At 34.4% G+C, this 24,219-nt stretch overlaps 1 protein-coding gene across 1 annotated transcript in view; it reads left to right on the top strand.

Annotated features, from left to right (window-relative positions):
- LOC136029378 (ras GTPase-activating-like protein IQGAP1) overlaps positions 1-24,219 on the top strand; it is a 156,548-nt gene that overhangs the window by 33,987 nt on the left and 98,342 nt on the right. The window contains exons 2-6 of the mRNA XM_065707697.1: positions 8,607-8,713; positions 10,305-10,481; positions 15,237-15,386; positions 20,510-20,720; positions 23,782-24,007. Of these exons, the coding sequence (XP_065563769.1) occupies positions 8,613-8,713; positions 10,305-10,481; positions 15,237-15,386; positions 20,510-20,720; positions 23,782-24,007 (865 nt within the window). The 5' untranslated portion in view covers positions 8,607-8,612. The remainder of the gene's footprint in view (positions 1-8,606; positions 8,714-10,304; positions 10,482-15,236; positions 15,387-20,509; positions 20,721-23,781; positions 24,008-24,219) is intronic.

Genomic DNA, 24,219 nt, shown 5'->3' with positions numbered 1-24,219 from the left:
GAAGTATTTTTTCTGCAAATTTCACTTAGTCTCGTTATAGGTAATTCAAGCCTCATTAAGATATTTTTTAGGGCTTTTCTGAAAATTAAGTCCATATATTCCAGGTTGACAGGCGCACATTTGAATTACATTTTCTCTTCAAGTTTGACATTTCACATTTCACATTAAGATATTTTTGGGGGCTTTTAAGGAAAATACCTCGTTTCTTTAACTGAGCGTTAGATTTCACTCCTACTTAGTCAAAACTTTTTTAGACTAAATTTTTTGACCCAGCTTACCTTTAAGCTCTAAAAAAAAATGTTAGTTCAAGCAATTCACACCACCATGACAATATGTTGCTGGTCCGTAAAACACAGAAAAAACAATTTAAACTAAAAAATGGAAAGAACAAACATCTAAAAAGCTTATAAATGATAAAATATAAGCAAAAATATCCATGAATTAAAGAAATCCGGAGATCCTCCTAACCAATTCCAGGGGGAATTGTTATTAGAGGTAAATTTAAACCACAGTAAGATATTTTGAGAGCTTTTAATGAAAATCCCTCGTTTATTTAGCCAAAACTATAAATTCCTGGTTGACAAGCACAAAATTGAATAATATTTTCTCTTCAAATTTCACATAATTTCGTTAGAGGTAAATTTAAGCCACATTAAAATATTTTTGATGGTGTTTAATGAAAATGCCTCGTCTCTTTGACTGAGCGTTAGATTTCGCTCACCTTCAGTCGAAAAAATTATCTTAACACCTCCCAGATTAACTTCAAGATGTAGAAAATGTTAGTCCCAGCAATTCACGTCACCATGGCAATATGTGGTAGGCCCGTAAAACACAGAAAAAAGTATTCAATCTCAAAAAGTGGAAAAAACAAAACATGAAAAAGCTTATAAAGGATAAAATGTAAGCAGAAGCAACAATGAATTAAAGAAAGGTGGGGTCCTACCAATCAATTTCAGAAAGGAGGGTTGATATTAGAAGTAAATTTAAACCACTTTAAGATATTTTTGAGGGCGTTTCTTTAAGCCAAGGCTTTGCATTCCCGATTGACTAGTGCACATTTGAATAATATTTTTCTCTTCAAATTTCACATAATCTCGCTATTTTCTTTTTATTAAATCCATTGATTCATGTTTTTGCAAGCCACCTTTCCATGGTGCACTTTGTCGTTATACGCCCCTGTGCGACACTACTATTAGCCTTTAGCTCCCCCTCATTATTCCTGACATTTTCCGAATATCCTTTTGTTAAAAATCGTACATTAAATCAATTGGTTCATGTTTTCGCAAGCCAACCCTCCATGATAAACCATGACAAATTTCGCAACTGTGCCACACTATGACTGGCCCTCTCGCATACTCTTGCACCCCCTCATCATTCCTAAGACATTTTCCGATATTTTCTTGTTAAAAATATGAGTTATATCTATTCGTTCATGTTTTGCAAGCCAACATGTTTTGCATACACCATGTCATTTCACGCCACTCTGCCACACTACTACTAGCCCTCAAGCACCCTCTCATTATTCCTAAGATATTTTCTATTTATTTTCATGTTAAAAATCATGTATTAAATTGATTGGTTCACGTTTTCGCAACCGAAGCTCCCTTGATACACCATCTCAATTCCCACCACTGTGCCACATTATGACTGGCCCACTGGATGATTCTGATATTATTGTGGTTGGTTTTGATATTGTCATAGAGAATTCTCATTATATCAGTCGAGATTTTGATAATGTAGTGGAAGATGTTTCATATCAGACAGGATTTGGTGGTATCATACAAGATTTTAGTAATATTTTAAGTTTCGTTAATAGGTAACATGATTTTGATAGTATCTTATTATATTTGGGTGATAGCAGTCACGTTTTGATTGTTGCTGATGACATTTCGTCAGTAACTTGTGAGACTAATATAATACCATGTAAGATTTCCCTAATAACTTGCATGATTCTGATAGTATCTTGCTTGGTTTTGATATTACCATAGATGATTCTCATCACATCATTCGAGATTTTGATAATGTAGTGCAAGATGTTTCGTCATATCAGACAAAATTTTGATAATATCATACAAGAAGTTAGTAATGCTTGGCAAGACACTGATAATATAAAGTAAAGTTTTCATAATATTTGACAACGTTTTAAAAATCTTGATAATAGCAGACGCGATTTTGGTAGAGCTATGTTAAGTTTCGTTAATGCGTAACATGATTTTGATAGCATCATGTTAGATTTTTGTAATAGCAGTCACGTTTGTATTGTTGCTGAAGATATTTTGTTAATAACTTGCGAGATTACGATAGTACAATATAAGATTTTGGTAATAACTTCCATGATTCTGGTAGTAATCATGGGTGGTTTTGATAATGCAATATAAGATTCTTGTTATATCAGGTGAGATTTTGATAGTGTAGTGCAAGATGTTTGATAATATCAGACAAGATTTTGCTAGAACCATTCTAGATTTTGGTAATAACTTGCGAGATTTAAGTAATGGCCGAAAATTAGTTTAGTTGCAACTGTGTTTTTTTTGGGCGGGGGGGTAGAAGTAGTGGAAACAGAATTGGAATCGGGACCGGTAGGACTGGAATTAGAATCGGCGAAACCAAGACTACAAGTGGAACCAGGGTGGGAAACAGAAGAATCGGAACTGGAACAACCCTAAGCGGGGGCGTGGGGGGTGGCGGCCAGAAGTGGAAGTGTGGAATTGGTTATCACTTCATAAAAAATATCTTAAAAATGTCTTGGGAGTGATAAGGGGTTTGGACTGAGATGGTGTGTCATGCAGGGTTGGCTCACGAAAATATGAACCAATGGATTTAATGCATTATTTTTAACAAAAAATATCTGTAACATGTCTTACGAATGTTGAGGTTGTACTAGAGGGTGCCAGAGGGCCAGTAGTGTGGCACAGTGGCGTGAATTGACATGGTGTATAATGGTGGGTTGGCTTGCAAAAACATTAAGCAATGGATTTAAATCATATTCTTAATTAGAAAATATCTGGAAACGTCTTAGGAATAATGAGGGGTGCTGGAGGGTGCCGGAGGTCCAGTGATAGTTTGACACAGTGGCGTGAATTGAGATGGTATATCACGGGGTGGGGGGTTGCGAAAACATAAACCAATGGATTTAATACATGATTTTTATCATCTAAATATCTGGAGAATGTCTTAGGAATGACGAGGGTTTTTTAGAGGGCTAGTAGTTGTTTGGCACAGTGGTTTGAAATGACGTGGTCTATCATGGTGGGTTGGCTTTCAAAAACGTGAACCAATGTATCTAAATCATATTTTTAACATGGAAATATCTGGAAAATGTCTTGGGAATGATGAGGGGCTGCTAGAGGGTACCAGTGGGCCAGTCATAGTGTGGCACCGTGGCGTGAATTGAAATGGTGTTTCACGGGGGGGGGGCTGGGCTATGATGATATGAACCAATAGATCTAATGCATGACTTTTTACATAAGAATTTGTAGAAAATTTCTTAGGAAGGATTAGGGGATTCTAGAAGGCTAGCACAGTGGTATGAAACGACATGGTGTACCTTGGAGGGGTTGCTTGCAAAAACATGAACCAATGGATTTAATACATTATTTTTAACCACAAAATATCTGGAAAATGTCTTAGGAATTAAGAGGGTATGCCCGAGGGCCAATAATATTGTGGTACAGTGGCCTAAATTGCTTGGATTATCATTTTCTTGAGCTTAAACTTAAGCTGGGAGGTCTTAAAAGAATTCTTCGACTGAGGGGATTGAAATCTAACGCTTAGTCAAAGTAACAAGGTATTTTGATTAAAAGGCCTCAAATATGTCTCAATGTGGCTTAAATTTACCTCTAACGAGATTTTATAAAATTTGGAGAGAAAATACTATTTAAACGTGCGCTTGTGAACCGGAAACGCTTTGTCTTGGCTCAAAGAAACGAGGTATTTTCATTAAAAGTCCTCAAAAATATCTTAATTTGGTTTAAATTAACCTCCAATAACAAGCCTCTCGTGGAATTGGTTGGTAGTATTCCCGCCTTTCTTTATTTTATGGTTCTTTTTGCTTATATTTTATCCTTTATAAGCTTTTTTCATGTTTGTTTTTTCCATTTTTGAATTTGAATGGCTTTTTGTGGGCCTTACAGGCTAGCCACATATTGCCATGGTGACGTGAACTGCTTGGACTAACATTTTCTAGAGCTGAAAGTTAAGCTGGGAGGTGTTAAAAGAATTTTCTCCATTGAGGGGACTGAAATCTAACTCTCAGTCAAAGAAACGAGGTGTTGCATTACTAGCCCTCAAACAATCTTAATGTGTCTTAAATATATGTTATATGAGATTATGTGAAATTCGAAGAGAAAATATTATTCTAATACTAATAATAATATATCTATACTCTCTACAAGTGCATGGATGTACACAGAGAATTATAGGAAATAAATGAAAAGAAAACCGAAAAATATAAGATTACACTTCTAACGAAAAGGACGACAAAAGGTAGCTCTTAACACTCATAATAAATCATAAACATATAAAAATAACTTATGATAGATCAGAAGTGCATAACACTAAAAATATTCATAAAACATAACGCATAAACACTCATAATACATAACACATAAATAGCTGTTTTATTAAAGCTATGGCGATAAAACTATTTATCCATTAAACAAGACAATTAAGGGGAAAATTTATTGTATTTTCTCTTGATTGTCTAAGAAATTAGCAGTTAAACTAATTAACAGCAATTTGAAAAGCTCTGAATTTTCGTATAATTTACCTATTTTGAAAATATTTACAAAACCGGAAAAAGTTTACGCGGATACGCTTTTTATCACTTTGACTTTAAAACTTCAAAAATGGAACAATGAAAAATACATGAGGTGTAACATTGAATTATAAACTATAGCGTTTGTTTATCAAAACGACCTTTCACCCTGACTAGCAGGCCTTAAGTTTTCCCAATACAGACGATAACACCAACTCCCGCGTAGCTTTAATTGACGGACCAAAAGACAACTCAAGATAATTAATAGAATCTTTATTCCATTAGGGTGATCTCACCCTAATTGAATGATGTAGGATATCGTCATTATTATTTGCCACTAGGAATTCTGTTTTAGTAGGTTCAATCTCTAATCCTATCTCCCGTAGATGTGAGTGTAATATATTAATTTCATTCTGCGTTGATGTTAAATTGTCCGTAAATAACTAAATATCATCAGCATACGACAACTGGCTAATATCGATACCTTCAATCACATATGGGGGTAGATACCACGTGGCTCTTCTAATTGGGTTATTAGCCAATGGGTATAAAGGGGCTAAGAACTGACCCTTGTTTTACTCAACGATCTAAAGAAATTCGGTCTGAAAATCGTCCTTCCGAAAAAATCTCACAGATGACTTATCATACACACCGATCAAACACTGGCCTATAAATGGTTTCTCTCCACTACGCAACAATGACAAAAAGCATGGTTATGCTATTTACTATCAAAAGCTTTTGAAATATCAGCTCCGCACACAGATATTTGTTTTTTTGAATTAAGATGGTTTTCCAATTTTTCTAGAAGTATTGCGTGTGCAATATTTTAATTTTGCGTGCGTAATATTTCCAAATGTACGCTTTTCAATGGGGAACGCATAGTCTTGGTTCAAAGAAACAAGGAATTTCAATTAAAAACCCTCAGAAATATCTTAATGAGGTTTAAATATTCTCTAACGCGAATATTTAAAATTTGACGAGAAAATATTATTCAAATGTGCGATTGTCAATAGGGAATCTATTGTCTTGCCTCAATAAAACGTGGCATTTTATCAAAAGCTCTCAGAAATAGCTCTTAATATGGATTAAACTTGTTTCTAATAACAATTTTAATAACACTTTGGAATTGGTTTCTAATGGGGTAGACCAGCCACATATTGCCACAGTGGCGTGAATACGCATAGTCTTCGCTCTAAGAAACGGGGGCTTTTTCATTAAGACATCTCGGAAATTTCTCTTAAGATGGAATTAAATTTACCTCTAATAGCAGCCCTCCCCCTCTGGAATTGCTTGCTAGAACCCCACCTTTCTTTAATTCAGGGCTGTTTCTGCTTATATTTTATCCTTTATAATCTTTTCTCGTGTTTTGTTTTTTCCATTTTTTGAGTTTGAATTTCTTTTTGTCTGTGTTTTAATGATGCTTTAAATTTTGTATGTGCAAAAGTATGTGTCCTTTAGGTTTCTGGTCTCAGGTTAAAACTTCGATCTTTAATCATTTACGCAATAAAATATCTAAAGCCGATACTAACTAACATCTGCTATGTAACCCAACCTGTCTAGTTCCAGTTATAGCACTAATGTAATGTAGCATGCGGATGTTTTCAATACACCAGAATCAGTAACTTTGCTTGATAGTTACGCGGCTCTGTGATGATGGTTAGAAAACATGGGAACAATTTAATCATTCTAGTCTGCGGCAATAGGGTTACTGTCCTTGCGTGCAATAAGTTATTATTTAGAATCTACTAGCCGAATCAAAATGTTAGAAATACCTTCATAGTCCAGATGTTCAAGGCACAGTTCCATTGAGGAGGAATCCTTTTCGAATCCTAATGTGGACACAAATCTTTAATTAATGAATGTGCCATGAGAAAAAAAGAAGGAAAATGTCTTGAAAGAAAATGAAATCTCTTAAAGTGTTATGTAACGTTCCACGTGTACATCGTCATTCTGTAACACCCACGTGTGCGTTGCCATTGTGTCTTCCCAATAAATCTGCAAGGTCACGTAATATTACCTCACCCCCAATAAATCTAGCAAGGCACACCAAATTGCATAACATCCCACGTGAGCACCGTCATTACGTAACATCCACGTGTGGGTCCCCCTCAGTGACAACCGGTACTTCCCCGCTTGACTAACTGACTCTAGCAAGTCCCATTATGTAACATCCCAAAACCTATTATTGAACAACCATAAGTGAACATTCTTTATGGCGTAACATGCACCTGCGTCTCTTAGGAAACATTGCCAATGACGTAACAATCTTTGAAATCGTAGGTTTTGAAGGGTTTTTAAACCCTATTAAGGTAATATGTATACCCCATGACGTAACAATCTTACAAATCATGATTTGGCGGGGCACCTGAAGGTTTTTTTAGTTTAAGAAACTAATACTCAACAACCAAAGGAATCTTGGAATGAAGAAGCCCTCAAGGTTTTAAAAAGACAGTATTAAGCAATTAATACATGCTTCGTTAGAAAACATTGCTTTGCGATTTAACAAAGCAAAAGTAAACATTCCTTGTGACGTAACATACACCTGTGTCTTGAAGAAGTTTTTAAAAAGTGTCCGGATCGGGATTCAAAGGAAGTTTAATAGGTATATAAACTCTTAGATTTGAAAGATCAAACAAGCCGAATCCCGTCTTGTCGGAAGCCTTATGGGGATAGTACTGATGACTTTCGGATTCATCAGTAGTAGATGACCGAACACGCTTCACTCCTTGCTTATTCTTACCTTTCTTTCCTTCTATGGCAATAATTAACCTAACGTAGCAGCGATATTCATCTACGAATCTGATCTATTGTTTGTTGTGTATGCTGATGGTTTTTTTTTCAGTGAGTCTTTTTTTTTCACCTGTGTCTTGAAGAAGTTTTTAAAAAGTGTCCGGATCGGGATTCAAAGGAAGTTGAATAGGTATATAAACTCTTAGATTTGAAAGATCAAACAAGCCGAATCCCGTCTTGTCAGAAGCCTTATGGAGATAGTACTGATGACTTTCGGATTCATCAGTAGTAGATGACCGAACACGCTTCACTCCTTGCTTATTCTTACCTTTCTTTCCTTCTATGGCAATAATTAACCTAACGTAGCAGCGATATTCATCTACGAATCTGATCTATTGTTTGTTGTGTATGCTGATGGTTTTTTTTTCAGTGAGCATGTGCTTTGTTTTGGGGATATTTATGGCTTCACCGGCCAGACTAGCACTGTTTTTTCCGCGCTCTAAAATGTACTTATCTTGGACGGCTGATTCATTGAACTGTTTTATCGTCTATGTACTGAAGATGTCCTAGTTTATCATCGCTGCTCAGCTTGATTACGTCAGCTCGAATCCTTCTTACACATGGATGCACATGGGTATTTCTTCAATCGAAGTAATTTGCTATTCCTTCCGATTAAGTGAGACTATTTGGTGCTTCCCTCCGTCGTCCTCTCCCTATCTCCTGACATAACATCCCACTTTAGAGTCACAGGATATTTGTAATTTTTAGTTAGACTGAATTATATTGTATCAGATTAACGACGCTTCTTGACTACTAAGGTCCCTGCGTCGGCCCTGTAGTGCATTCCTGCGGCATGATTCGATCTCTGGGTCCTGTATTACCAAGCTAAGGTCAAACCCACTGCGCCACCACAGGACGGTTAGAGTGAATAACTTGAAAGCCAGAGTATTTTAAAAATATAAGTATTCTGCTATTGACATGATGGTATAGCGAGAGATTTTGCCAATTAGGCATTTGATTTAGGAGACAAATTGTGATTTTTTTTTTTACGCTAGCATACATCTCTTCCAAAAAAAAAACAATGACCATTACTAATATATTTCTTTTTTTTCCTGTAAAGGTACAAATGGAGCATGATGCTGGTGAAATCACTGCCGAAAAGTTGGACCAAAAGCGACGTGAAAACCTTGCCTATGAATATCTCTGCCATTTAGAAGAAGCCAAAAAGTATGACTAGTTGATTATATTGTTTTTAGTCCCACGCTTTTTCCATTTTAATTCCAAAGAAAATCTGTGTCTGCTTAAAGATGGAAACGATAAGATATCTTTGGTCACCTTAGTGTACATCTTATATATTTTTTTAGGGGCGGGATGGGGGGTTGAATATCCTGCTGCCTCGCCTGAGGAAGAGAATCATGGGATCTAATATTGCAATCACCATTTTAAAGTCCAAATGAGATGGTGAACTCCTCACTTTTTTTTAGATTTAATCTTTTCTTCTATTTACACTGAGGACTGCTGAGCTAAGGCAGAAATATTTGTATTTCCCTTGTTTGTATCTTTTTTACAGTCCGTGAATAACCTCGTTTTTCATCTTTTGCTCGTGTTGCGATGCTTCTTACGCGTGGTGTTAAAAATCATTTTTTCCTTCACAATAAAAACCAAAATTCCAAAAATTAGAGTTTTGATCAAAACATGTGAATAAAATGAATCTAATTTTAATGATAAGTCGGCTGTGTAAAATTCATATATTTTTAATTTGCACGTTAAAGAATTGTTAGCAGAAGAAAACTCGCATCATTTTAGAAAAAGATGAAAAACACCCAAAAAGGAATTGAAAAGTTCAAATCAAAGAGCATGTATATCACTAGCTCACCGCTTGTTCTGCATCACAAGAAAACAAATTTAGAACAGACGAAGGATTTCAAATACATCAGTAGCTGGATCAATTGTGATGGTAAAGCAATGGCCGAAATTAAACGAAGGGTAGGTCAGTCAGCTGGAGCTCTTAATAGACTAAAGCCCATTTGGAGGAGCAGTAAAGATTCCTTGAGACTGAAGTTACGTCTCTTCAATAGCAATATGCTCTCCATGATCCTCTACGCTAATGAATGCTGGAATATGAATTAACAGCTCGAAAAGAGAATACTTGCATTCGGAAAAAATTTATAAAAGAACCGGCCAGTCTCTCAATACTGCTGTTATAAGGAAGATGAGGTAGACATATTTCGGACATGTACTCCGCATGAAAGAAGGCCGCCTTCCTCGGACAACCTACGACTAGAAACCAGGCGACAGAAGAAGACGAAGTCTTCCAAAGAACATTTTGCAGCAAACTTTTGACCGTGATCTGAGGACGATTGAGACCTCTTTATTACCCGAACAGGAAGATGTCACTCCTGCAGCGTCGCTTTGGGACGAGTGGAGAGACTTCGTCGGTGCCCTATGCGCCATTAATGCCTTTAGAGGAACTAAGGTAAGGGTAAGGCAAATTACACCTTCAAATTTAGACGTTTGAGACTCTAGCGCGTTGTATTGAATCCCCGTCTGCAAATTGTGAAATTTCATATTTTCTCGAGACGGATGGTCACTAATGCTTTCATGAGAGTGTGATAAATATGTAAATAAAAAAAAACTTTACTCTGAAGTGTGTGGCATTCAGGGTGTGGAAGCCCACCTTAAATATAATTTAATGTCCGTTTGTTTTAATTCTTACATCGCTCTTTAATTCTATGTAGAAAAACTTAGTTTTGTTTATATAGAAACTCATGATTGGAGCTCACTTCAAATAATGATTTGCTTGTATTTTTTTAACTAGATGGATAGAAGCTTGTATACGTGAAGAATTGCCAGCTATTGGTGATTTAGAGGAAAATCTGAGGAATGGCGTCTATCTAGCAAAACTTGGAAATTTTTTTGCTCCTGGAATAGCATCCAGGACTAAGATTTTTGACGTCAATCAAGAAAGATATAGGTGCAGTGGACTTCATTTCAGGTAACTTCCCTTTTCTAATGCATTGTTTTCCCCATTTTAGCTTTGATGGGTCTTATGATGTGGTGTTATTAAATTTAATGATGGGTCACTGTAGTTCGGATCAATTTTTAAAATTTCTTTTTAAACGATTAATTTGTACTCAAGGGAAAAACACGGTTTAAGTACCTAAAATATTTTTCTTGTTGGTTATAGTAAAGAGCGATGTGGGCACAATGTATTATTTATTTATTTATTATTTTTTCTTTTTGTTTAGACCAGGGTACTTTGTATCGAAGGAGTTGTCGTAGAAACTTCGAAAAGGGCTCATTCGAATGGAAATTAAAAAGGCCAGTGCCCTTTTTAATAGTCGAAATTGATTGGAGGGCAACTAACCCTCTCCCATGCCCACCATTTTCCTAAAAACATTCAATCAAAATTTTGAGATAACCATTTTGCCCAATGTAATTGAAAGGACCGGAATTATGTCTTTGAGGATGACAACCCCCCCCCCCCGTCAAAGCCCTGGAGGTAAGGCAAATTATGTCCTGGGGGCATATTAGGTATATATATATATATATATATATATATATATATATATATATATATATATTATATATATATATATATACATATATATATATATATATATATATATATATATATATATATATATATATATATATATATATATATATATATATATATATATATATATATATATATATATATATATATATATATATATATATATATATATATATATATATATAAGGTATATATCTTTTGCCCTTTGCTGAAAAAATGGCTGTGGATTGTCAGTTTAGCATAAATATACTGATATGTATTCCTTAAAGTTTTAATAATTTTTAATTTATTAAAGTTTAAAAAGTTAAAACATTTTAAACGTATTTTGTTTATTCAAATCATGCAATAAATAACCGAGTCAAACTCAAAATAAGCAAAAATTAAAATAAGTGGGGCCGACAACCCCCTTGCCTTCTCAAGACCAGAATATAATTTGCACTTTACTGAAAACAGAATACATTTAAAATTTTTTCACCTTGGTTTTACTAGATATACGAAGGGGACGTTCTCCCCTTTGTGCTCCAGTTACAGCACGAGTGTCTGGTTCTCTTTTTAAGACTAACAAGAGATTAGATAGCAAGCAGCTCTTCTCTCAAACCCATTAATTTTCCCAATGCATCCAGTCAAAACTTTGAGACAACCATTTTGTTCAGCACAAGAGAACAATCCACTAACTATGTCTCTAGGGATATTCGGCGTGTCAACCCCCCACAATTATTCAATTGGCCAAAAAGCATATCATTCAATATGCTTTAAAACTAAATGTTTCTTTAAAAATAAATAAAAAGGTATAGTACTAAGTGGTTGCCAATAAGACACCTCGGCAATATAACGAGAACGACTCGGGGTATTAGGTTGAAACTTCTGGGGATACTACTATTACTACTTCTGCTCTTACAAATTAAATAAATAAAAAGAGTGTAAGTGTATCCAGATTGTCAAAGAGTATAGAGAGAATCTTTTGGGAATGATATTAAGTTGCATTTTTTAGGTCATTTTCAAAAGCTATAAAATTAAATTAAAAATTACTGTTTGTGTCAGGATTTAAAATTGTTGAAAAGTTTCTCCAACATACAAATAGCAACCCATGCTATGGATTCTTGTTGAAGATAACTCAAAAGAGTGTTCGCAAATTGTGTTCTGGTTTTGAGAAAGCATAGGGGTTATCAGCCCTACTCATGTTAAGTTTTGCTCGTTTTGAGTTTGACTCGGCTATATATTTTAATTTGTTTGTTTTTAGTTTCATTTATTTATTGGTAGTGATTTGTGATAGTTTTACGCTTGGAAAATTATTTGACTTTTTTTTGCTCGTTCTTGGCTTAATGGAGCTCTTTACTTTTCTTTGAAAAACTTGTCTTGTGGAAACAAAGAAACAACGCACAACGAAAATTTCTACTACTCAGATTTAATTTGCGATTCCATGGTGCTGCATTCAAGTTTGTTGTATTCAACCCTCTCCAATGCAACCGTTACCATTAATTGAGCATTATTTCCATTTCTAATTAAGGTAAAGATTTTCTTGGACTTCACTCCACTCCCCTCTGCCTTCTTGTGAAGATACTTGCCTCGTTGAATGTGATTTTTTAATGCCTATATAAGATCATATAGCATCATTTTAGATGAGGGAGTATCAGAAGACTTTTCCTTGGGTAAAGGGGGGGGGGTCTAAAATTCCTCTTAGGTGAATTCGTTCGTCTGGATTTTTTCTAGGAGTGGTTCTTTCGAGTATTCCATTTTATCGATCTGCATTAACGGCTATAGTATACTTTAATATTCAGTTGAAAAGCCAGGAGTTGGCTCTGAGAGGGGAGGGGGCAGCAGTAGAATGGCTAAAACATTTCCTTCGTAATATCTAAACTAAACTTATGTTTAATTATTTGGTTTTATTTTTTTCTGTTTCATACACATGGAAAGGGTAATCTTCAAATTCCTATCAGATTGCAACATTTGACATGGGTATGACAAAGTGGATACGAAAGCGCTTCAACGAAATTTCACCGAAATTGTGCATACGATCGTCATGTGAATTAACATTTAGTATAAGAAGATTCCAAAATATAAAGGAAATATTTTTGTGGGGAATAGCAATCAACGCAGGACATGAAGAAATACAGTTTTGTTGACATCCAGGCTTCTGAATGATTATTCCTGAATTAGTGTTACGCCAATTGAATCTGGCTGCAAACTTGATCACTTTCTTACACATTAAAATCTTTGTAGATAACTTCGAAGACCACACTGCCTTTCCATGACGAAATTATAATTTCTCATTTTTGTCAATTCAGAAGGGTTTTTTTCGAACAAGTAAACGGTTTACCCTTGGGGGCCCCTTCAGGTCCTTTATTAGCAAATTGTTTTGTAGAAAATATTGAAACAGTAGTGCTAGATTCTTATTTTTTAAAACACAAATTTTGGGGGAGATATATGGATGACATAAATTCAGTATGGAATTATGGGAAGGAGGAATTAAAAGGTTTTTTAGAATATCTTAATTTTTCGGGAGGCAATTTAAAATTTAGAATAGAATTAGAAGAGGATAAGAAACTTCCATTTCTAAATGTTCTTCTTTTAAAAAACGAAAATAGTCTGGATTTAAAAATTTACAGAAAACCTACTAACAATAACAGATTTTTGTCGTTCTTCTCCGGTCATACTCGCCAAGTGAAAATTGGTTTAATCATATCCTTAACTGACCGCATTTTTAGAATTGTTCTCCAACATTCATTGAGGAGGAATTATTGTTGTTAAAATAAATTTTAATAAGTAACAATTATCCAGGTTGGTTAATTGACCAGATTTTTTCGAAAAGAAGGAAAACATTTCTAGAATTTTCCAACAATATTCTGGAAACAACAGAAAAGAAAGATGTTTTTTGTTCTTTACCATATGTTCCAGGACTGAGTGAAAAACTTAAAAGAATTTTACAAAATAATGGTCTAAAGGTAGCTTTAAGAGGTAGCAATCCTTTGGCTAGTTTTTTAAATTCTTCAAAGGATCGAACTTCCGTAGAACAACAAAGTGGGGTTTATAAAATCCCATGTACTTGTGGAAGCTCTCATGTGGGACGTACTAACCAGAATTTCAAAATGAGATTACTACAACATCATAATTCTACTTCATCGTCCTCAAAGCAAACTTCCAAACCTGAGGATTTCACATCGGCTCTATCGGAACATATTTATAATTATCCAAATCATTTTATGTTGTTTGAAAATGTTTCTTTGATTTCAAGGGACCAAGGTTTAAAGCAAATTTTCAAGGAAACAATTGAAATGAAAAAACATTTATTCAAGAATAATTCCATAAACAGTGATACAGGTGAATTTGGATTGAATTCAATTTATGATAATTTACTGAGGTCAAATAAAGTACATATCAGTTCACTGTCGATTAAAAGGTTTCATCCCTATTTTGAACTGTTATTCTTTCGTCATTAAAATCTTTGCGCAAAATATATTATTTCAGAAATTAGTGCGTTTTATCCTCTCGTAATTGGTACACATACACATAGCTAGATAATGAAAATCGGTCATTTACATCATTCACTAAAGACATGAAGGCTACTAGACACAAGGCTGTAGTAGGTAGAACCTACTCTTCACTTAATGAAAAACATTTAAAACAGTGAATAATTTATCAGGTCACGCTGCTGTTCTATTTATGATTAAAATGAAATAAAAGCTTAATAATTGATAGCCTTCAATTAACTGGAAAAAAAGAGAAAAAGAGAGACAAAACATTTAATACGTAAAACAGCTGAGCGGTGCCAGTGCTTTCAATATAAGATTTATCCATTTGAACCTACTTCTTGTTATTAGTTAAGAGTCGGTACCAGGTCACACTTCATTGTTAGAAAGAATTGAAGCATAGTCGGCAAGATTAAAATTTCTTCAGAGTGGTCAAACATTTTGCAGTATAAAACTTAAGATCGCGGCCCTCCTTAACGTAACCTTGTTGTATTTATTACTGCTTTGATATTGTCCCTGAAATCCTGAAATAATTAATCTGTTTTGCCGTTTTCATGAATTTTAAGCCCCCCCCCTTCTCTTTCGTCAAATAAATCCTTCATTCACAGCATGATTTAGACTGCAAGGTTAAAGAAGTATTTAGAAATTGACGGGTTAATGTTCGAAAACTATTGTTTTATCTTGTTTCGTGTGTTGTATATGTTATCATTTAATGGATTTTCAGGCATATTGACAACATCAACCATTTCTTGCAAGCGATGAGGAGTGTTAAATTTCCTGAAATATTCTACCCGGAAACTACTGACATCTATGAAAGAAAGAATATGCCGCGCTTGGTCTATTGCATTCACACCTTGAGTTTGTACTTATTTAGGTGGGTGTTTTTCATAATTCTCTTTATTTATTTTGTTAGCTAGCCAAAGACAATCTTAAGGTTCATGTTCTCTTAGGAACGCGCTATTTTGCGACAAGGCTACAGCTTAGCTTGCACCGAAAGTACAACATACTAATATCACTGGATTCAATAGTTTTAGATATGTCCTTTCACCCACCGAGAATTATGATGTTGATAAGACCTTTTCTTAGAGAATGGCCTAAAATTTCATGAAAAACAGAAAAATCTTCAGTTTTCCCATGTTTCTGATGCATTTTCAATGTGTTTTTCAATCTAAAGAAAATGGAAATCAAATTTCACAAATATAACTCAGTAGATGCATACAGCTGAATCTCAGCTACGAAATTATAGCAAATTTCTCCTCTCACACTGAAAGACTAAAACTACAGGACTACAAAAAAAATAACATACTCAAACTTGCACAGGGACTAGAACCTTAAAATCCTGTTGCAATTGTACAAAAGAAAGAACTAGTGATACGAGATCTGATAGAAAGCAGTTTGAGTTCTTTTCAATTAAAACTACCCGTCATTTGTGATTAAAAGGCACCTATAATGATAATGGCAGTGCCTTTTTGGGTAGTACTTTGATTTGTCTTTATTGTTATGCTTCCTGTGGGTGAAGTTCTAGTATAGCGGCTCTTCAGAAGAAGACCTGCTAGAGCAAAAAGAGGGACATTTTTAGATTGCTAATTTTAGGCCCCTTTTTATGGTTTCATTCGTGTTTTATATATATATATATATATATATATATATATATATATATATATATATATATATATATATATATATATATATATATATATATATATATATACTAGCTGTTGGGGTGGCGCTTCGCGCCACCCCAACACCTAGTTGGTGGGGGCGCTTCGCGCCCCCCCAAGCCCCCCCGCGCGCGTAAGTCGTTACGTGCCATATTAGTTACGCGCCATTGTAGTTGTGTATATGTATATATATATGTTTTTAACTACGTAAAACTTGCGAATATACAACATTCTTTGCTGTCCCATTGTCTGTGCATATAAATAGATTTTCAGGTTTACCGACTCTTGAACATGCAACATATAATGGTCCATGGGAAAACAATCCGTATTCAGATCTATACCTCATGATTCTAATGATTGCCCTTGAGCTTTGTTGATGGTGATTGCTAATCGACCATTCCCTGAGTCGCCATCGTCATTTATATATCCCCCTGTGCACCCCGGCGTCCCCTTTGCAGTTATGTCCCTGTGTCCCGGTCGTCATTTATATTCCCTGTGTCCCGGTCGTCATTTGTGTCCCGGTGTTCCAGTCTGTGATTTCTCTTTGAGTGTCCCGGGCGTCATTTATATTCCTTGTGTCCCGGTGTCCCGGTCGTCATTTATATCCCCCTGTGCCCCCCGGCGTCCCCATTGTAGTTGTGTCCCTGTGTCCCGGTCGTCATTTATATTCCCTGTGTCCCGGTCGTCATTTGTATCCCGGTGTCCCGGTCTGTATATACATTCGTTTTTTAGTTTTGTTTTTCTCCTTTATTTTTTTCCTTTTTTCTTTTTTTTCTTTTTTAGTTTATTTAGATTTTTAGATTTTTTAGTTTTTTTATTAGTTTTTAGTTTTTTTGTAGTTTTTACCATTTTTTTAGTTTTTTTAGTTTTTTTTTTACTTATGTCCTGGTCGTCATTTATACTCCCTGTGTCCCGGTCGTCATTTGTGTCTCGGTGCTTTGTTGATTGCTAATTTATATTATATTTATATTTATATTTTTTATATTTATTAATATTTTTTTAGTTTTCTTTTTCTCTTATTTTTCAGTTTTTTCCTTTTTTTTAGTTTTTTCTTTTTTAGTTTTTAGTTTTTTTTAGTTTTTTACCTTTTTTTAGTTTTTTTAGTTTTTTTAGTTTTTTAGCTTTTTTAGTTTTTTTATTAGTTTTTAGTTTTTTTTTTAGTTTTTGCCTTTTTTTAGTTTTTTCAGTTTTTTTTAGTTTTTTGTTTTTTACCTTTTTTTAGTTTTTTTTTAGTTTTTTAGCTTTTTTAGTTTTTTTCTTTTTAGTTTTTTTTGTAGTTTTTACCTTTTTTAGTTTTTTTTCTTCTTTTGTATTAGTGTGAAATAATTCAGACGTCATATGCGGACAAACACGACGTCACTCGACAGACAGACAGACAGACAGACATAACCCAGAAAACAACTTATTTTTATATATATTTATTCATATTTTTTTAGTTTTCTTTTTCTCTTTTATTTTTTTTTAGTTTTTTTAGTTTTTTAGCTTTTTTAGTTTTTTTATTAGTTTTTATTTTTTTTCTAGTTTTTGCCTTTTTTTATTTTTTTCAGTTTTTTTTTTAGTTATTAGATTTTTACCTTTTTTTACCTTTTTTTAGTTTTTTAGCTTTTTAGTTTTTTTTTCTTTTTAGTTTTTTTTTGTAGTTTTTACCTTTTTTAGTTTTTTTCTTCTTTTGTATTAGTGTGAAATAATTCAGACGTCATATGCGGACAAACATGACGTCACCTGATCCATCCACAGATCCACACACAGACAACTTATTTTTGATTTATTAATATTTTTTAGTTTTCTTTTTCTCTTATTTTTTAGTTTTTTCCTTTTTTTTAGTTTTTTCTTTTTTAGTTTTTAGTTTTTTTTAGTTTTTTACCTTTTTTTAGTTTTTTTAGTTTTTTAGCTTTTTTAGTTTTTTTATTAGTTTTTAGTTTTTTTTTTTAGTTTTTGCCTTTTTTTAGTTTTTTCAGTTTTTTTTAGTTTTTTGTTTTTTACCTTTTTTTTAGTTTTTTAGCTTTTTTAGTTTTTTTCTTTTTAGTTTTTATTGTAGTTTTTACCTTTTTTAGTTTTTTTTCTTCTTTTGTATTATTGTGAAATAATTCAGACGTCATATGCGGACAAACACGACGTCACTCGACAGACAGACAGACAGACATAACCCAGAAAACAACTTATTTTTATATATATTTATTCATATTTTTTTAGTTTTCTTTTTCTCTTTTATTTTTCAGTTTTTTCTTTTTTTTTAGTTTTTTTCTTTTTTAGTTTTTAGTTTTTTTTAGTTTTTTACCTTTTTTTAGTTTTTTTAGTTTTTTAGCTTTTTTAGTTTTTTTATTAGTTTTTATTTTTTTTCTAGTTTTTGCCTTTTTTTATTTTTTTCAGTTTTTTTTTAGTTATTAGATTTTTACCTTTTTTTTAGTTTTTTTTAGTTTTTTAGCTTTTTAGTTTTTTTTCTTTTTAGTTTTTTTTTGTAGTTTTTACCTTTTTTAGTTTTTTTCTTCTTTTGTATTAGTGTGAAATAATTCAGACGTCATATGCGGACAAACATGACGTCACCTGATCCATCCACAGATCCACACACAGACAACTTATTTTTATAGCGTTGTTTTCGGACCCAATAGGTCGCGACGTGCTAAAATTGCTGTTGTTTTAGTGTTGCTCGTTCTGATGTTGCACGTTTCGCAGTTCTGGAAGCTACTCTTTTATTCAGAATAGGGCAGAGTTAAATTGTATACTTGGGTTAAAACTACAACATATTCTTAGCGTTGTTTTCGGACCCAATAGGTCGCGACGTGCTAAAATTGCTGTTGTTTTAGTATTGCTCGTTCCGATGTTGCACGTTTCGCTGTTCTGGAAGCTACTCGGTATTCTGAATAGGGCAGAGTTAAATTGTATACATGGGTTAAAACTACAACATATTCTTAGCGTTGTTTTCGGACCCAATAGGTCGGGACGTGCTAAAATTGCTGTTGTTTTAGTGTTGCTCGTTCTGATGTTGCACGTTTCGCTGTTCTGGAAGTTACTCGGTATTCAGAATAGGGCAGAGGTAAATTGTATACTTGGGTTAAAACTACAACATATTTTTAGCGTTGTTTTCGGACCCAATAGGTCGTGACGTGCTAAAATTGCTGTTGTTTTAGTGTTGCTCGTTCTGATGTTGCACGTTTCGCTGTTCTGGAAGCTACTCGGTATTCAGAATAGGGCAGAGTTAAATTGTATACTTGGGTTAAAACTACAACATATTCTTAGCGTTGTTTTCGGACCCAATAGGTCGCGACGTGCTAAAATTGCTGTTGTTTTAGTGTTGCTCGTTCTGATGTTGCACGTTTCGCTGTTCTGGAAGCTACTCGGTATTCAGAATAGAGCAGAGTTAAATTGTATACTTGGGTTAAAACTACAAAATATTCTTAGCGTTGTTTTCGGACCCAATAGGTCGCGACGTGCTAAAATTGCTGTTGTTTTAGTGTTGCTCGTTCTGATGTTGCACGTTTCGCTGTTCTGGAAGTTACTCGGTATTCAGAATAGGGCAGAGGTAAATTGTATACTTGGGTTAAAACTACAACATATTTTTAGCGTTGTTTTCGGACCCAATAGGTCGTGACGTGCTAAAATTGCTGTTGTTTTAGTGTTGCTCGTTCTGATGTTGCACGTTTCGCTATTCTGGAAGCTACTCGGTATTCAGAATAGGGCAGAGTTAAATTGTATACTTGGGTTAAAACTACAACATATTCTTAGCGTTGTTTTCGGACCCAATAGGTCGCGACATGCTAAAATTGCTGTTGTTTTAGTGTTGCTCGTTCTGATGTTGCACGTTTCGCTGTTGGAAGCTACTCGGTATTCAGAATAGGGCAGAGTTAAATTGTATACTTGGGTTAAAACTACAACATATTCTTAGCGTTGTTTTCGGACCCAATAGGTCGCGACGTGCTAAAATTGCTGTTGTTTTAGTGTTGCTCGTTCTGATGTTGCACGTTTCGCTGTTCTGGAAGTTACTCGGTATTCAGAATAGGGTAGCTACAAAAAAAATCTTCATTTATCTCAATCTCCTGCATGAAGTGGTATTAAGAACAAGCAATTTGCATGCAATGAGGTGGTGTTATGTGCCTGATCTGGTTACTACATTAGAAGTGTGTTTGGAAAAGTACCAGAAAAGAATAGAAACCAACAACCATTCATATACTGTCTGATAATTTATTTGTGTGTAATTTATCTTCGTATTTGTTGTCTTTCTTTTTATTTTGTTTTTATTTATATTTTCTTGAATTCTGACAGGTTGTCTAATATATTGTATTGTTCATTTTTCGTAACATACTTTGTAGTTAATTTCTCTTTCTCTTTTTTTTTTAAGGATCGGCAAGGCACCCCAAATTCAAGACCTGTATGGAAAAGTCCAATTTACTGACGAAGAAATTTCAGCCATGTCTGAAGAGTTGAAGAAATATGGCCTGTCTATTCCACAGTTTCAAAAAATTGGGGGTCTACTTGCAAATGAGTTGCCGGTGGATGAGGCTACCCTACACGCAGCAATACTCGCCGTAAATGAAGCATTAAATAGTGAAGTAAGTTTTTTTTCCATACCCTTGTTTGAATGAAATGAAGAGCGGGACTGGATCACCTCAAGAAGTAAAAAAAAAAAATGTGTAAAAAATTGAAAATAGAGATAACTTTGGTGCTTTAGTATGGGTTTTGTCTGAACTAAAAACGACTAGTGCCACTGGTAGTGCAGCATTACCCAATAGAACTACAAAAAGATTCTAGTTTCCTTTAGTTTCCTACACTTTTTACTAAGAAGTGCCTGAAGTAGAGGAGAAGACTGGGATGTATCGAACGCACAAGGTAGCTGAGACATTTCTATTTTTTCAAGCTTCTTTTGCGTCGTTATGTTTCAGCTCACTATTTTTCAGTTTTTCACGTGAAGAAAGTATTTTTTAGATCGATTTTAGTAAAGTTCACAGCCCCCCTCCGCCCCCTGTTTTTAGCAATGAAAAGGCTCGAATTGTACTCGATCTAAGGCAGTTAATGTGATCTCTGGGGCATATCAGAAGATTTTGTTTATGGCTAGGTGTGAGGATTTTTATAGTCCCCCCCCCCTGTCCCCGCTGAAAAGATGCAATTTTTGGCTGCAATTAAGAAAAATAATCTGTAAAAAGCCTTTAAATCAGCCTTTGGATGGAAGCTTTACCCCTCACTCTGTGCACAGGTGTGAGTATATACTATTTATTAGAAATATGCACTTCATGGATGCTAGTGCAAACTATGAATATGCAAGTTTACCTTTGTATGGATTTTTCATTTGACTTCTGTTGATGCTTCAATTAACGCTTGTTGCAATTTAAAAATTTAATGTAAGTTTGATAATAAGTAGAGCCAGTTAGTTCTTTTTAGGATACTAGCTCTAAATTTTTCTTCTTTTGGAGAAACATATTTATTTGACGTTAAATCAAACAGTTCGTGGTAACGAACTGTAGTAAGGAGCGACCCGGCTCAATAGTAACCAAAAGTCTAAAAAAATGAATTTTGATATCAATAGCTACATCAAAAGAATCGCATTTTAATGCTGATTTTAAATATATAAGTTTCATCAAGTTTAGTCGTACCCATCAAAAGTTACGAGCCTGAGAAAATTCTCCTTATTTAAGAAAATAGGGGGAAACACCCCCTAAAAGTCGTAGAATCTTAACGAAAATGACACCATCAGATTCAGCGTATCAGAGAACCCTACTGTAGAAGTTTCAAGCTCCTATCTACAAAAATATGGAATTTTGTATTTTTTGCCAGAAGACAAATCACGGGTGCGTGTTTATTTTATTTTTTTTTTTTTTTTTTTTCATCGTCTCGACCAGGTGGTCCTAGAATGTCGCAAGAGGGCTCATTCTAATGGAAATGAAAAGTTCTAGTGCCCTTTTTAAGCGACCAAAACAATTGGAGGGCATCTAGGCCCCCTCCCACGCTCATTTTTTCCCAAAGTTAACGAATAAAAATTTTGAGATAGCTATTTTGTTCAGCATAGTCGAAAATCATAATAGCTATGTCTTTGGGTATGACTTACTCCCCCACAATCCCTGGGGGAGGGGCTGCAAGTTACAAACTTTGACCCGTGTTTACATATAGTAATGGCTATTGGGAAGTTTACAGACGTTTTCAGGGGGATTTTATTTTGTTTGGGGGTGGGGCTGAGGGAAGGGGGCTATGTTGGAGGATCTTTCCTTGGAGGAATCTCATGGGGGAAGAAAAATTCAATGAAAAGGGCGCAGGATTTTCTAGCATTACTATAAGAAAACAATGACAAATAAACATGAAAACGTTTTTTCAAATGAAAGGAAGAAGTAGCATTGAAATTTAAAACGAACAGAGATTATTACGCATATGAGGGGTTCTAAAAATACTTGAGCGAGGTTGTCCCCTCCGCAATCCCTCGCTCTTTACGCTAAAGCTTTTTATTGTTTTAAAAAGTAGAATTGTGGTAAAGAGTCAAACTTTAGCGTAAAGAGCGAGGGATTGCGGAGGGGACAACCCATTTCATATACGGAGTAATTTCTGCTCGTTTTAAGTTTTAATGTCGCTCCTTACTTTCAGCTAAAAAAATTAGTTTTTTTTTATTTAATCTCTCTATAAGTCGACTATAATATTCTACTGATCAAAGACCCAGTTGCTTTTGGTCACCTAAAAAGATCACTAAAACTTTTAATATCCGTTCGAGTGAGCTCCCTTCCGATCTTCTAGGACCATTGATTCGATTTTGTCCCTAAAAAAAAAAACAAAAAAAAAAAAACAAAAAAAAACAAGTAAACACACATCCAGGATCTTTCTTTGGCAAAAAAAAAAATGCAAAATTCCACATTTTAATAGATAGAAGCTTGAAAATTCTTTAATTAGGTTCCCATTATATGCTGAATTTTATTTTGTGATTTTCACTAATATAACTCGAATTCTCAGACGTTTTTCTCCTTTTTTAAAAACCAGGCAAATTTTCTTACGTTCGCCGCTTTTGGTGGGTAACATTAAATTCAATAATGCATCTTTGGAATCAGCATAAACTGCCAATTCTTTTGATGTACTAATGGTTGTCAGAATTCCTTTTTTAGAGTTTCAGTTACTATTGGTCCGAGTCGGTCCTTACGTGCAGTTCGTTTTCACTACAGTTTAATCCGAAAACCAATTGGATCTAATCGTAAAAAGCACTCCGAAGAAACTGTCACCTTTGGTATAATATTTCGTCATCGTTTGCAGATCAGCGATCAACTGGAAATTGCGGACACTTACCCATTGTTGAAATTAAGGTTGACCACTTCATGCGTTGCTTATTATTTAAATTTGTTTGATATTACTCTTTAAGCTTATGGAAGGGGGAGGGAGGTAAAGAAATTAGTTTTCTAAATTCATAGAAACAACAAAAAGACTTTTTAATAATTTGTTCTTTAGACAAATGAGAATACAAGTTTTATTGAGAATTGTGTCCCTTCTCTCCCAATTTTTCAAGAAAAGATTTTTCTTGAAATTTTTCAAGAATTGTTCCAATTTTTCCGGACTATTTGACTTTTCGATCTGAAAACATGATGTTAAAGGTTGTTTTCCAATAATTTGCCCTTTTTTTTAGATAGAACTTTATTTCTGTTTCAGGAAAAATCAGAGTCAGAAGTCTTGGCTGTATTTCAAAACCCGTCGGCGCATTTATTTGACGTAAGACCATCCTTGATCAGAAATTATGTGACCACATTGCAACATGCCTTAGAATTGAAGGAAGAAGGAAACCTGAATCGTAGCTTATCAGACAGCTATGTAGCCGATATTTATGACAATATGCTTACTCAGGCCGAAATCCAGGGTCATATTAAATCAGTAAACTGTAAATTTGTATTTTTACTTTTTACACTACTTCGAAAACGATACTTCTGCAAAAGTCTATGTCAGAATGGGTGTACTTGATTCAAATTTGTCAAAAAAAAAAAAAAAAAAGAAAAAAAGAAAAAAGAAAGGTATAGTAATGGGTATTGTCTCTAAATCAAGTTTTGGAATAGGCATTTATGGTAGTACGGTGAAGTTTCTTTGGAAAGTTTG

The sequence above is a fragment of the Artemia franciscana genome, chromosome 7 (assembly GCF_032884065.1).
Source record: "Artemia franciscana chromosome 7, ASM3288406v1, whole genome shotgun sequence".
Lineage (NCBI taxonomy): Eukaryota > Metazoa > Arthropoda > Branchiopoda > Anostraca > Artemiidae > Artemia > Artemia franciscana.
This window is presented reverse-complemented; position numbering and strand designations above follow the sequence as displayed.